This window comes from Agelaius tricolor, unplaced genomic scaffold, assembly GCF_023055355.1.
Source record: "Agelaius tricolor isolate 1412-34295 unplaced genomic scaffold, bAgeTri1.0.p SCAF_8, whole genome shotgun sequence".
In the NCBI taxonomy this organism is placed as follows: domain Eukaryota; kingdom Metazoa; phylum Chordata; class Aves; order Passeriformes; family Icteridae; genus Agelaius; species Agelaius tricolor.
In genome coordinates this window covers 38,421,432-38,437,432 of record NW_027269268.1, presented here as the reverse complement: position 1 = coordinate 38,437,432, position 16,001 = coordinate 38,421,432, and the positions used below count along the sequence as shown (strand labels likewise).

The 16,001-nt window shown below is 38.4% G+C and overlaps 1 protein-coding gene across 1 annotated transcript in view; it reads right to left on the bottom strand.

The window, feature by feature from the left end:
• The window catches only part of CORIN (corin, serine peptidase), a 111,796-nt gene that overhangs the window by 91,708 nt on the left and 4,087 nt on the right, over positions 1-16,001 (bottom strand). Inside the window, 1 exon segment of the mRNA XM_071432447.1 lies at positions 2,516-2,660. Within this exon segment, the coding sequence (XP_071288548.1) occupies positions 2,516-2,660 (145 nt within the window).

The window sequence follows — 16,001 nt, the reverse complement described above, 5'->3', positions numbered from 1 at the left end:
ATTTGTGTCTCCAGCTACAGCTGGGCACGTCCAGATGACAGAAACATGAAGTATGCCAGCCTTCCTTCATTGTGCTTGGTACAAAACAGAACTACTGGGACCAGACCCATTCATTTCAAAGCAACACTTTCCAGCAGTTTTAATGATAATTTCCATTTGCTGTTCACTTTGGGGAATTAATATTTTGCTTAAATATGGACAGGTTTTAAAAAATTGACAGTTTACTTAAAAATGGACAGTTAAGAGATTTAAGAAATAGTCACACTGTTCAAGCTCATAAATTGAGATGCTGGCAGCGTAAACTGTGGAAGATTTCTAGCTCTTCAGAGCAGGAAAGCTTCAAGAGATCAAGTCTATTTAAAAGCTAATGAAACAGAGCAAAGCAGTCAAACAAAGTATGGGTAATTGATGAGGAAGTTGTAAAGGAAATAAAGCATTAGTTCACTAGTACAGCTGGCCAGCACATATGAACTGAGATTTCTCCTGCAGGGTCTGTACCCATGACTCTGCACTCTAGAGAAATGGACACCTTACTGATACTGTGAAGGTCCCATAGTATACCAAACTATTGCATGTCAGTCAAGCTGCAGTAACCTATCTTTCTTTCTTTCTTTTCTTTCCTTCTTTCCTTCCTCCCACCCCCCTCCAACCTCCCTCCCATCAAATAATTTCTATTAGCCACTCAATACTATCAACTTATTTCTTACACAGTAAGACTTCATACCAGTATTAGAATTCAGTTATTATTGACCTGAAATAAATATGAAGTAATATTTTGGATATATTGTATTATTAGTTACTGTAACAGACTATATTCTATTACACACACTTTAAATCCCCACAGCATTAGTTCATCTAATTCTGATCATCAAATATATTTGCTTCTAGGATATCAATACATAGAAAATGAAAGCTGTTGAGAAGAATAGTAAATTATAAAATGTTTATTCAAAAGCTGCTTCTGAAGGGACCTTTGCAGGTTTTAGACTTGGGTTATAACAGCAAGCCTTTTTCTTTACCCTACAGTAGTGACGTTGACTTAAGAGGAGACAGTCACGATTTTTGCTACAAAAGTAGAATCCTAACTGGCCCCATTTCCCAGAGGATTTCATACATTTAATCACAGGTCAATCCATGCCTGAGAAAGAGATTGAGTATAACTGATGTAAATACACCTGCCTTTTTATCTGGTTTCTCACCAAAGAATGAAAATCTAGGGCAGAGGATATGAAAGATACAAATGGAATGCTAAACATAAGGAAAGCAAATTTAAAGGCTTCCTATTTCCTAATTGCAAGACTTACTTGATCTTAATCCATTTCAGACTGTTCTTAGTTCAGAAATACAACCCAAGGCTTACCTGTCAATCATAACATTCACTAGCTTTGGGGGTTTTCTTACTTCCTGAACTTAAACTAAATGAAAAGAACAGGCCTACAACGTCGTTTGCATATCCTTTACAGACTGAATGGAGAAAACAGATTTAAGTTACTCTGATTTTGACAGTACTTTTGAAACATCTTTACTTTCTTCCTATGCTTGTTGTTTGACTGTGTGATATGAATTGAAATTGGAGTGTTCAAAATAGGAAAACAGATTTATATCTGTATGTCTGGATACTGGATACAATACCCCACTTGTTTCAGATGTGCTTCTAAACTACCTAAGGAAGCCCAATTCAAAAATGTTCTCACTAACAAAAAGAAAAATTAAAAAAACCCCAAAAACACTCAGCACTGAAAGCAAATTTTTTAAACTTTTTTCCCTGAAAAAATAATGCTTTAATCTAGTTTAATTGTCCTTTTTATTTTGTACTTGAAGCAATTTAATGATATGTCAGCTTTTCTAAAAGTAACAAAGGGAAGACTTTTTAAAAAAATTATGCTAATAAATTAGCACTTTTTAATTATGAAAGACATATGCACAAAATTACATAACAGACTAAGCCATTACGATGTCTATGAATACCTTGAAACAGTTACCACAAAACATATTTGGGGTTCTGCATTGATACCTATTTTGTATGTAGATGAAATGAACAAAATTTTCCTTATTTAAACAGTAATATTTTGTATGCTGTTCAGAAAAATTTGTGGCTATTTATTAATTAAATTTCACCTGAAAATAAGAACCAGGTTTGCATATAAATGTGTGACATAAACAGATATATATTCCATTCCACTGACAGTGATCTAAAATGATAGCAAAAGTATCTTTTTTACTTGCAAAATGGCTGCTGAACACTATCTACATGTTCAAGATAATGTGTTCTTCAAAAATCTACCTTGAGAAAACTAGAAAAGGTTTCCTCATCAATACTTTAAATATGTTTCAAGGATATGAATATAAGTAGCAGATGTATTTCTCTGCAACAGTCACTAAGTAGATTCGTTTTTTAGATAGGTGTGCTAAGACGTATGTCTAATGTCTACAGTTATATTTGCACTTGAGAATGTGGTCTTAGTTTTAGTCTCTTTAATTTAAAAAGCATCTCCTTAATTAAAAAAGCACTCACCTACAAAGGTAAGCAGAATCACCAGCAAAAGGATCAGAGCACAAATGCATGGAATCAGTATCAGGAGCAAAAGTCGAAGGAACTTGGCAGAAGCCAGTTTCTGAGAGCAGCCATCCCCCATACTATCCTCATCTGTTCCTAAGACCTGAAAAATAAAAATGCAGTTTTATCACGCTGGGGACCATCAGTAATACCTATGTTTTCAATAGCAGTCGTCCCTCCCTACTACACAGCTACATGATTTAAATACAGGCTGTATATGGCTAATAGATTCTTAAGGACAAGTTGAATGTAAATTTTCTTCCCGGTGGACAGTCTAGCACAATCCATATCATTTATTAAATTTTACTCACTATCCACAGACCTATAGCTTCACTGAAATGTCTAAACCTTTCTAATGAACTGAATGTTGGATGGGCATTTTATTTGAAAATAATGCAAAATACATAATAAACTTAAGGAATAAGGCTAAATACAGATTATTTTATAATTTAAAACAATCCATTACTAATTATTCAAGAGCTCTGTGTTCTTGTTTCTTTTATTAAAGAATCAACGTAGTATTATAACCTTTAAGTGACAATAGAAGACTTATTTGCACAGTAATGATGTCTGTTTTTTTAAGTACTTTATATAATGCAAATCACATTTTCTATTATATGAGTGGAATACAAAAGAATAGAGAAAAACAATTTTCTGAATTCAACTGAGCTGTACAAAAATTCAAACCCCTGTAAAAGCCTAAATATGCATTTTATATTTTTTAAACCTAACTCCATTAATACTATGATCACATATACCGGAGAAACGTCATTGGTTTTAAACAGAAACAAAAACAAAATTCCAAATTAATACTTAATAGCAAGGTTGAAACTGTTACAAAGTCAATGCCCCTTTGTTTGAAATTGACCAAAAAATAAAAATCTTCCCTGTGATAACGTGAAACTGGATGGTAAGTTTATTCATTACAGACAGTGTCTTCTCAAAGGATGACTAATAGTTTATCCTCTTTGTCAGGAAGATCAATCAAAGATGGTTGTGTCAGGACACAAGAGTAAAGGCATCCATTACCCTGACAGCCTCACCCCGAAGAACCTCAAGAGATTGAAGTCTACAACATAAATAATGTTAGTTCTTGTAAATGCCAGTCTCTGTGGGTTATCCCTTTGGCTGGCTCTGCTGAACATGCCTTTCTGTAAAGAGAAGATCATCAGACTGACTGGCATAAACCAAAGCTGAACTATCTCTTAAGGAATTGCTGCAGACACTGGATTTGTACCACCCCACAACCTCAGTCCCATTTTCTGCACTGAATGAGAAGACCTCAGGCATAAGTAGGATTTGCAGAATTATCTTCTATCATTCTACAATATCTCCTGTTCCAGCATGGCACAAAGACTATTTGGAAGGTAATTTTCCTTACTGATAATAGAATTACCAACTACTCCTGAAACCCCTGGTTACTAGACACTGCAAGACCCTTGACAGACAGCAGAAGCCAAGAAAACTGCATTTGTGAAGTTGTATGTGTCTTTTCTGACAGTGCTAAGCATCACATCATCTGACCACTTCGAGACTCATCCACTGCAGTGTCTGTCCCATTTGACTTCTTTTCCTACTTTCACTGTTCAAAGTAAAGACATTAACACTGAAAATGCATAGGGTATTGGTATGGTATGAGATGCTAGTAGCATCTCCCTTGATAGTCTTCCTCCTATTCCAGTGATTCAGTCTCAACGCAGTCCTACTACTAGATTTATCTAGCAAGCAGGATGGTAAACTTAAAGATGTTGGATTTATCTGAAAATCTGAAACAGCCAGCTCAGGATGAGAACAAAGAGTGTCTGTTGAAACAATCTGAGTGAGATGACAAAGTCTGTAATCTAATCCTCATCTTCCACAACACAAAAACTAAAAACAATATTGCAGAGAGTTAATTGGTTGTCAGAATTATTTTTTCTTAATCAGCAGCTTATTCAGAAGCAGTAAATGTTTCAAACCAAGACTTCAGGATATCTCAGCTTAATTAATGCCCTTGTCCACAAGTGACATCTAAAACATTCAGTCACAGATAAAGTTAAGGATTTAGGTGAATATTAGGAACTTCAATCCATGTAACATTCAGACAATACCTGCTTGACTTCCTGCAGTCCACACTTGTCTACCTTGTCATATTAAAGTCTTCAGTGTCTGCCTGACATTTTGCTTCTGGTAATGCTGGAATCCAGCAGCTTTAGCTGCTGTACACATAGCAGGCTTCCCTGAATCCCACAGCCTGGGTTTCCACAGTGTGTATTAGGTCCCCTTGTGAGTTCTGAGCACAGGTAACAGAGGAATAACACAACTCTGCTATGGACTCAGATCTCCCAAAACTCTGCCATAATTACTTCTGAAAGCGCAGACAACGATGCAGTAGATGCAATGCTCCCACAGGAAAGGGGGCAATTGAGTTCAATACCCTATTTTGCCTGAAGCAGTTAAAAAATGAGATCTACAACTGAGCAGACTATCACAACCACATAAACACAGACTCCTCTTGAATCAGAGCACGCCATGCCTTGAACTTATGATATTCTATTAAAAAGAACGTGGTTCTTCTGAGCCAGACAACAAGGAGGAGGACCATCACTACACAGCTCAGTGATCAAGGCACTCAGGAGCTGATTCTTAATTTCTTCAAGACAAACAAAATTTAGATCCAGCTCATTTTCCTAAAGAAATTACTCCCAACCAAGATGCACTTCTTGCAAGTCCCAAGCAGAAATGTCCAACTCTACCTAGTGTAATACAAAGTAAATTCTGACCTGTGACTCCATGAAGAGTTTGTCTTAGGAGTAAAAACTTAGCAAGAAAGAACAAAATTTTTGTTCTCAAATATTTGAAAAAACATTCAGAAATAGTACCCATCATAATTTTTTGACTCTTTTTGTTAAGAGGGGTTGACATTGATTATTTTGGAGGCACATGAGTTCTTAATAATCTCAAGCACAAGTGTTTAACTGAGCAGTTATCACCATTGTCATATATAAACCTTAGAGTCAACCTAGCAGAAACATTAAATGTGTGTCAATTAAAACAGTGATCCTGTGTTTACACGACAAATGTTTTCTAAAGTCTACTAGTGTTGTAAATACTACTTACTTTACATAAATGTTCAAGACTAAAAGAGAACATCAAGAGAACACTTTCTTTCTTTTCTACTCCTGAAAGCAATAAATCTCAATCTTTGTATTGACAACTCACTGCCACAGATTTTAAAATGGGCTGTTGTATCCAAATTTACTTTCAGTGTCTGCTCAAGAAAAGAATGCTGTATTGTTAAAGACATGCTTCTTTAAGCACCATGAATTGCGTGTTCTGTAGAACTGCAAAATAAATATTTATAGGCAACTAAACAGCATGTCGTATTTTTCCCTTCTACAGGAAAAGACCTCAGGAAAAACAATATACCTGTTTAAATCATCATCAGTGACTATGCAAGCATAAATTATTTTTTCCACTTTCCCAATATTACCATTTTCCATCACTTGAACATCTACATTAGGTTTTTTCTGTCAATTTCTCTGATGAATATGAACTAAAACTATAGATTGTGTTGCTGTTTCCCATATCAACAATGAGAATTTAATAAAGTGTCCTATAGATAAACATGAATGACATGAACACCTACTGGTTGTATATTCCCTGACAGTATTTCTTTTTCTCTTGCCACCAAATATTGCAATACACAAAGAATACATGCACCAGCTTGAAGTGCTCTAGTATGACAATGGTATCTGCATAAACTGCAGATGTGCTCTGTTCTCTCAGTTCTTATGAATAATGGAATAGAGGAACAAATAATAGACTAAAGACATAAATAATGGAGTTGTCAGATAAAAATGGGCCTATGGAAGGAAACAGGGGTGCAAAATGCTTATTCCTTGGCTCACTTCAAACTTCTAGGTTAGTGGCTGAGAGAAGAAACCAGTCTCCCCCAACTCTTTGTGTAGTTAACAGTTTCTCTGACTCATTCTCTATGTCTGAGGTACCTGGTAGATACTTATATCTCCCTTTCCAAGGAAAGGACAAGAAGACTTAAAAGCAGGATCCTTGAGGGTCCACTGAAATAAATCAACCCTAAATGCTAAAGATTTCAAAATGAAATAGATTTAGCCGAAAATCTATAGCACTGGACTAAAACATATTCTCAATACTTGAAGAACAGGTACAAGTTCTCTTCCAACCACTGCTATTAGAAAACTCAATCTAAGAAATATTTTTCAGAATTAAATACTGTGTGCAGTTAGGAAATATCTGCGTTTGTTTTTTAAGGCAACAAGTAATTTGCTTTTAATACAAACATGCTTTGTATTTAATAAGAATATAATCAGAAGAGAGGATACCTAAAAACATCAGATAACTTCTTCTGACAGCTAAGAGGTTTTGTCCCTAACAAAATTACATTAACCACTGCTAACCTGAGTGGCATTCTTTCAGTAATGACTGCAATAAAGGAAATAGACTAAAAATAAATTCTGAGCTAATTTCAGTGTGTATTTTTAAAAAATTCTCGGTTTATCTAGGACTGCTGGATCAGATTGCTCAGTTTATTTTCTGGAACCACAGAGGGAAGAAAAAAGTAAGATGAAAAAGAGTGTGTAGTCCCATCTGACTGCAAAAAGACTAAGAATTCATTGGACCAAAATTCACAGCTTATTTTCTGCAGGACGTGGAAAGAATCTGATCTCATGGCTGTCATTTCAATAACATGCCTGTTATTAAAGCAGAGAAATGACAGATTACATTAAGATTTATGGGTGAAAAGCCTATGGCAGTATGCAATTTTCCTTTTAGATACTAAAAGTATCTAAGTTACTAGTCTATAAAACAGCCTGAATCATGGTATAAGCACTCAACAAAAATATCTCCTGCTGTTGTCACCACAGAACTAACAGATGTTCTCCCAATAAAGGAGTATCATTAGAGCTAATTGCCTACTGTCAGTATCTTCTGTGCATGATGGGTCTCTACACAGAAATGTAGAAGACACCTCCTAGATCAGAAGCATTAATGTATGTTGAGCAAGCCATACACCAAAGCATTATTTAGTGTTTGTAATGGAGAGAAATGGAAAGAAGTACTAACATGAAATGCAGAAAGAATGTCAGAGGGCAATAAACAGGTCACCTCATAATGCCATTGCTCTCAGAAGTCCACATAATGCCATTGAGGAATCTGCTATCCAGCCAAGCAATAATTATGTAAGATTACAAAAACTATCTGCAGCTCTTTCCATATCCTTGATACTGCTCCTCTTCTAATGTTGAAGCAGTGCTTGGTTGTCAGGTCTTGTGATTTCATCTGCTTTTATGATGCTGGTCTTAAATCTCTAGATATGAACTGACATGACCATACCAGCCAATACAGCTTTTCCTTTGCCATTAGAGGAAGATGGTTCCCATCTGTTATGGCTACAGAGCAAAAACTGAGCATGTGAAGTGTCAATGTTTAAGCACAAACCACCACATATATATATATCAATTTAACCATACTCATTCTTACAGCCTTTTCTGATCAACTCATAATATTCTAAGGCCTGGTAATGAGTAACAGAAGCTGAAAATGGCCTACATTTTTTATCAGTTCTGTCCTGTTTACATGAATACTAGGAGGCAGCAATGCACCTCCATTCGACTACTTTATTGTCAAAAAAATATAACATCATACTTCAATAGTCATTGTAACAAGTAGAAAGTGTGAGATAAATCCTCCAGAGGTACAAAGTCACATATTAAAAACACATATAGGCAAAAATTTGCAGAATATTTCATTTCGGTGTCAGAGGAATGAGAGAGCCAAACTGAAATGGACGCTGACAAATAAAGGTAGCATAAGAAACTGGATCCTAAGCAGCTTTTGTCTGCATTTACAAGCAGTATCCAAATTCTAGTGTACACAAATTGAAGAACAGTAGTGTCATAGTTATTCTAAAAGGAAATAGTGCCATTTAGAGGGGGAAAAAAACGTCTGATGCAGTAAAGTAGAAAAAAAAAACAAAAAACCAAACACCTTTTCATACAGAAGGCAGGAAAAAAACCCAAACAAACAACCCTTTTCATACAGCAAATCAGCAAACCTGAAAAGTATGTTATCATCACAAAGTTATTTGCCAATAAAATGCACTATTTTCCTGATAGTTCAAGTTTATGGTAATCTTGTAACTTCTCCCAGGGAATTCCATATCCTCAGACAAAATACAAATTGCTCACATAAGCCATTAGAAGTCCATTTGGACGATCAGACCTCCCTTCTCTTCCATTAAATTAATCAATCCAAAATACAGAGTATCCCACTAAGGGAGATGTCATATAAAGCTGGGCCTATCTTTCCAAAGTAAGTATTTGGTTGGTGCTAGAGGCCAGATTCTTTTGCTTGAAGCATAAACGTGAAAGTTTGGAGTTCTGAGCTTATTCTCATTTCATCTAGCTCTTCAGGGAAAGAATACACTGTTCTATCCTGACAATGTAGTGGACTATAAAGGCACTTTGAAAAACATCTATTTGATATCAAAATAAACATAAATAATTTAATAATTGGCCTTCCTAAAAATATTTTATTTAGGCATCAGAAAGCTATTGACAAGCAAACTCTTGACCTTGACTCTCCATTACAGGTAATCTATGCTTAACATCTCATGCAAAAGATGGAAGTGGAAAAGAAAGGATTTCCATGGATTCCATGTGTGATACCAATAACTGTTCTCCATCTCATTGTAAATAAGAACTAGACTCACCACTAGCCAACATATACAGTCAGTACAAATCTGTCTTCAAAACTTGAATTAGAAAACAGGGAAAAAAGGATATTTATCATTACTAGAGAACAGTAGTATCACTCTTATGTTGTGATCCCTTCATTTTTAAAAAGAAGTGCTGCTGAATAATGATTTTGTTTTGGCAAAAATGCTAATTGTTTACATACTTTGTTATATATTGTACATATTTACAATTATTTATCATTTCACTGATGTAAAGGTAAAACTACCATGGGGATACTTCCCACATTTACAATGGAACTTTGTTGAATTCTCAAGAATGTTCAGATTAGGAAATAGTACACCTGATAGCAAACTTACTACATTTCTAAATTCTCTCTTTTATTACTCACAGCTGGTGGCAAAGATGTGTGATGCAGCCATTCCTCATAAAATGGGCAAAATTCAGTAAACATATGGAAGTTAGCAAAGATTTTTTAAAAACTGAAGTGTGTATGAAAGGCAGTAACTTTAAGGATTAGACTATGGTTAGCATTATCTGTTACTTCTCAGTGCCAGAACACGAACATCCATTCAGCTCACTTGCACAAGCAGTGGGAAATTGTTCTGGGGAAAATACTCTTGAGCTAATGCAGAATTCATGCTCTAGGGGTTCTTAGTTTTCTTTAAGTTGCTACGGCTTGCAAAAATTACTCATGGAAGTTTCCACAGCGCCGTGCTGTTTTTCTGAACACACAGAGAGACTATTCTAATGCTTTCCTGACTACCCAGATGTTCATTGCATTGAGCTAAGCAGGCTGAACAGCGACGGCAAGCCTCTGGCTACACACTGCTGACAATCACAACCCAGCAAGCAGGGAGTAAGTAACACAGTACCCTCTTCAGGTTCCTGCCTAGCTGGGAATTCAATGAGTAGATGTCTGCAGAAGAGCCACTAGCATAAGAAAGGCAAATTTGAAAACCATAAAAAAACACAGCAGACAAATCTTAGTGGCCTACTTTCTGACAATAAAAAAAAATTGGAAAAAAACAAAAACATTTTGAGGGGGTGGAGGGATACTGTTAGTTGAAAACTTCCTCTTAAAAGAATCTTTCAAGCCTGGAAAACTAGAAAGGGCAATAGGAAATCCTGCCTGTCCTGTGGCTCACATTCAGTGTATCAGTCACCCACCGCCTATGTAGAAATGCCATCAGAAGCCCCACCCCACACAAAGTAGTTATGAGCTCATAATTGGAGATACCTTTTTTTCCTGTTAATGCCACATCAGTAGGGTTTAACCCTCTGTGCAATGCCTACTGCTGATTATGCAACTGCTAAGCCCATTTGAAATCAGAAGCTTTCAATTACATTAACTAGATGGTAAATTAGAATGCAAGCTAAAAAATTGCAGGAATCTTTTAAAAAGTATTTGTCTCTTTATCTTTCATGCACTTTTAATCATTTTTTTCATTAAAAATGCATAATTATTCTTCAACTATAAACATCTACCTAGAAGAAATTAAAATTTAGAATTTGAATGTATAATGTTAACTTTACTGATTTTTTTTCTGAATTATGATTTTAAAAGATACTAAAGACAATTTCTGAATTATGATTTTAAAAGATACTTTGGCCTTGGGCCAAAGATAAGGCCAACAGTAATATCAGTCAAAGGAAAGGATTTGATTTAGTGTCAAAGCCTTTTCTGTACAGCATAGCTGGATTTTTATTTGACCTCCTCCAAAAGATGAAAATGGGGTTATGCAATGTCACAAAGGTCAATAACCTACTACCTAAAAAATTTAGAGGCAACTCATTCATTTTTCAGTAGGGTACCACTTTGTTCAGAAACATGTCATCTTTGAACATTTTGCTTCAGTAAAAGAAAATAAAGAAAAGGAAGAATATTTTTTGAAACTACCAGGACATTGAGACAGAAATAACTGGAGAGGTGACTAGAGATTAAAACTATTCAATATTGCTGAACTCACAAAAGAAATGAGCCAATACAGAAAAGATCAAGTGGGTTAACAAGGCACTCACATTGGTGTATATATTTGACTAGAACTTTGATATAATAATTAAGCTTTATAGATCACATAAAGATTTATGGGATAAAAACATCCATCTAAGTCACTGAGACAATAACAATCTGATTATTTCATCAAATAATAAAAATTCTACTGTATTTATGGCTAGAAATATTCAATTTGTCATCCCTAGAACAGATGCCAGATTTCCTTCCATTCACATTTTCTTTGGAAAACTCCAAGAGTCATAGAATAATCCCATCTATGATAAGGAAAAAGCAAATGAAAACCATCTGGAGTCTCAAACCATCCAAACCATCTCATACCATCAACACTATTCCATATCTCTCACTTTATAGGGAAAAGGATTTGTTAACAACTTCTAAATACATTCAATCATCATTTCAGACTTCCTTTCCAGGCTTGTCTACATGCACTTCAAATTATTTAAGCTAACACCCTTAAAATGGCTGAGCAGGATAAAACAAAGCTTATGAAAAGGCATTTACTACCTAATTCTGCTATGTAGTTGCTGCATATTGAAAGGCAATGTAAGAAAAAAAAGAAATAGAAAGATAGCTACTTACTCTACAGTTCCTAATATTATTTCAGATATATTATCAATTTAGGCAATATTTGCAGATGCACAGAACTAGCTTTTTCAAACAATAAAGTATCTCTCAGCAACATCTGTCGCTCATGGCAAAAAAGGAAAGGTTGTTAAGGCAAGGTGGGCTCAGCTGTCTGTGTTCCTTCCAGGAGATGTGAAAATGCAGAAGGCTGGGAAAAGCCTGAGAAACGTAGCCTGTGCTGCTTCAATAATCTCCAGGTGCCACTGGTTTCAGGACAACTTTACCACAGGCAAAGTAATCCACCCAGTAAAAAATATGATCGCAAAAGCGGCAGCAATGGAAAACACGTCCATGTTGCTCCACTGTCCCACAGAAGTCAGGAGAAAACATGATTGTGTATTACAGCTATCTGCTGGACTATCACATCCATGCAGAGCTGCAGGACTCAGAGATGTGGGATGGAAAACCCCTCAATGCTACCTACCAGAGGTTTTATTCCCAAGAGAAAGACCTGGCTGCTTTCTGAAATCATTAGTGAGAGGAACAATGCAAGGAGCACATAAGCAATTTCCCACTGCTTCACTCAGAGGCAAAAAAGGGGGAAAATGAGAGTCTCTTTCCTTAGGAAATGCTTCCTGAATCTTTGATGTTATCAAGAAATTTTCAATAATATTAGAGTGACAGTATAGGCTATTTTGAAACTAGGAGTTCTTTTGAGGTGATGAACAGTAATAGGAATTGCTCTGGGCAGTTACTACTACTGCTAAATCACTGCCAAGTGAAATCTCTCTCTGGCATCAAACAAATCGGTTCTGAAAGATTCTAGCACATTAGTTTTTAAAACACCGGGTTCTGTAAATGGCAGAACTGAGTGTTACATGTTTTAGGAAGGGAAGAAAGGAAAGACAGACTCTGACAATCACCAACCAGTCCCAAAGCAAGAGCACCATACACTGAATACTGGAATCTCCCTGAACTACAACACATGAATTGGAGGAGATGAAATCTGATGCAGTCCTAAAAAAAGGAAACTCTACCTTCACTTCCTTTCCCTTAAAGAACTAGGTGAAGATAATTAAATGTTCAACATACAAAATACTTCTTTTGCAAGAAAAAGTTGGCCTTGGAATTCTGGAAGAGCAATAGCTTACAGGAGCACCTGCAGTGATGCAACCTGACAGTCTTTTTTCCTACAGACTTACAGGAGCTGTCCCCCAGGGGCAGCACCTGAACCATCACAGCACAAACTTCACCATTCAAAAGCAGCTCTGTCAGTATCTGATTTTCAGCCTCTATTCAGTTTCTACAGGTCAACGTGCTAAAAAGCTACCTTATGCTGGAAACAACTCAAAAAAATTAGAGAACTGTAAACTGTGTGACACCCAAACAAGCAGATGGTGCAAAGGTTCCATTCTAATGACAGAAATGATGAAAAGGAACGGAAGGATGGCTGGGTTATTTTCACTCCTTCATGATTCAGGGATAGGGGAAGAGGGACAGGGAAGCAGAAAACCACAGAGGCAACACTGCTACTCTGGTCAGTACCCTGGCCACCACCACTTGTGTCCCAATTACATGGACATCCATGTAGGTGGCAAGCTGTTGGCAGTGGGGGGGCTGCAAGTTTGGCCTCCTTGAGAAGAGAGCAGGAGCTGCTGTGTGCCACATATGCCCAGTTCCACCTGGATCCACAACACAGGACACAGCTGAGCCCATCAACCAAGTTGGTGGTGCCTCCGTGAGAAAGTATTTAAGAAAGGGCACATGCACCACACAGGCAGAGAAGCAGGAAAAGAGTGAGATACAGCAGAGCAAACACCAAGGTCAGAGAAGTACACCCTCCACGGTAGAGCAGATACTCCCTCCTAAAGGACTGCAGCCCACAGAGGAACCACACCAGAGCAGAGGATGAGTAAGAATGAAGGAGCAGAAGAGAACCACAGTCCTTCCCTGCACTGTTCATTGCCTCACTGAAGGGACTGAGTGCCAACTGTGGCGATAACAAGGGGGAAGGAGAGGAGTCTGAAGGGAAGCTGAGAGGTCTGGGAAGTGAGAGGTGTTTTCCTGAGGTGTTTTAATGCTTGCTTCATTTTTTCTTTTTGTTTCGCAATATCTGAGTCAGTCAATATGTATTAATCAGTAATAAACTAATTTACTCCACTCAAGTCTGTTTTATCCATGATAGTGACCACGAAGGGATCTCCCAGCCTTTATCTTGACCTGTTAGCTTTCTCATTCTTTCTGTTTTCTTCCCCATCCCACAGGATGGGGTAGGGAGAGAGCAAGTGGACATGTGGAATGGAAATAAAATCTTTTAAAAAATCTTTAAAATCTTGGCTGTGGGCCGAGGCCAGGCCACCACCACCCTTAAGAGTCGGCTGTGCCCTGAAGGGCACTGAGGGCCAACAACTGTGACATGGATGAACCAGTAGCATTAGACAGCATTTTTTGGTCATTTTTTGCTGGCTTTAACCCCCAGATATTCAAGTTTCACAAGTAAAACAACCAGAAATAATATATGCACAATATAGTTACAAGCACTGCTTTAAATTATAATGTCTTGAAACCATAGCCAAGGAGCATCTATCCCTTCAGGGGAGCAGCTGTATGCACAGGGTAGACACAGGATGGAATCTAATTTAGACTTCAGAGGTAGCAACATTCTCACCTCTTTTTGAAATGAGAATCTCTTGCTTGACAGTCATCTCATTATTATTTTTACATTTAGGAAATTACCCATTTTTTGTATTTCTTTCATCTTTGCTGGTTAGAAAGGCAAGCTGAAATTAAAAATGCTACTCGGAACTATCTGTTCACAGCAAAAATGAATTATGCTTCCATCTGACAGGGACAAAAGCATTCACTGGGGCATTAAAGCGTACACAGATTTAGGAGCGGGGGGAGCTCTCAGTGCTGCCGGGAGCGCCCAGGGGACAGCGGGAGCCGGGCCCGGTGCGGCCCGAGAGCCGCCGGGACCTGCCGGCCGGGCTCCCCGGCAGCTCTATTTTTACTACGGTATGTTTTGCATTCAGACTTTCCACTGCAGGCGGCCCGGGTCAGGGGATCCGCTCTGCCGGGGGAATCTGACAGGTCAGCTCAGCCAGAGTTATTTATAGAGGGCGGGGGACTGAGGGAAAGGATGCGATCGGCATCGTATTCTTCTGCCGCGGGGCTGCGGACTGCGAGAGGCACCCAGGAGCAGCCCCCCCTTCGCCCCTCAGCACAGCCGGGCAAGGCCGCCGCGGCCGGGAGAGGGGACAGCCCGCTGGACACGGGGACAGCCCGCTGGACACGGGAGCTGCTGCCACGAGAGCCAAAGGACAAGGCCCAGGCGCTCTTCCTTACCTCTTTGCCTCCAATTTAACTCCTGCAGCCTCTCGGGGAGCGAGGGCCACCCCACTCCCTGCAGTCCCAGCAAATGGAGGGGGGCTCCCACCTCCCACACCCTGGCACCCAGAGTGAGGCCCAGGACAGTTGCAGTGAAACTGCACACAAGGCAGCAACTGACTGCGGAGGACCAAGAGAATTAACAATTCAGAGGCAATGAGAATAGTCAGGCTGCAGCTATCTGGATACTGTCTTCAGTCACTTCATGAGTGCAAAGACTTTTGCAAAGAGGATTTAAGCTTTCTTTCTCCCACTATGACAATCCATCACTTCACAGCAGGTTATCACCTACCCTTCTTTCCTGGCACTGGAGAACTCTATGTACCCAGCCTGCCACTTATGAGGTCCATTTCTTTTCAGTAGGGAAAGAAACTGGGACAGATTACAAGCATCAGTATTTCAAACTGTAATCACACTGCCCCCCTCAAGCCCTGCTGCTTACTTAGCTGCTTCATCCTGAAGGCATTTAAATATCAGGAGGTGTCTGGCAGCCACATTTGAAAGGGCCTAAGCAGCATGTGCAAGTCTAAAACTGCCCTGCTGCAAGTGGCCTGACATCCGCCCCTGCCAAACCCTGGCTGACATTCAGAAACAAGACATTCATCTGGCCTTGTAAGCACTTGCTAAGGATGCCTGACACGCTGACAGGACTCTTCCCACACAATGTAGCTATAACCACCATCTTTTAAAACCTGACCACACTAGGAGTTAGTGCCAGTGTATGTAACTGCCTAAGAGCATGATCTGTTCAGCCTGAAAG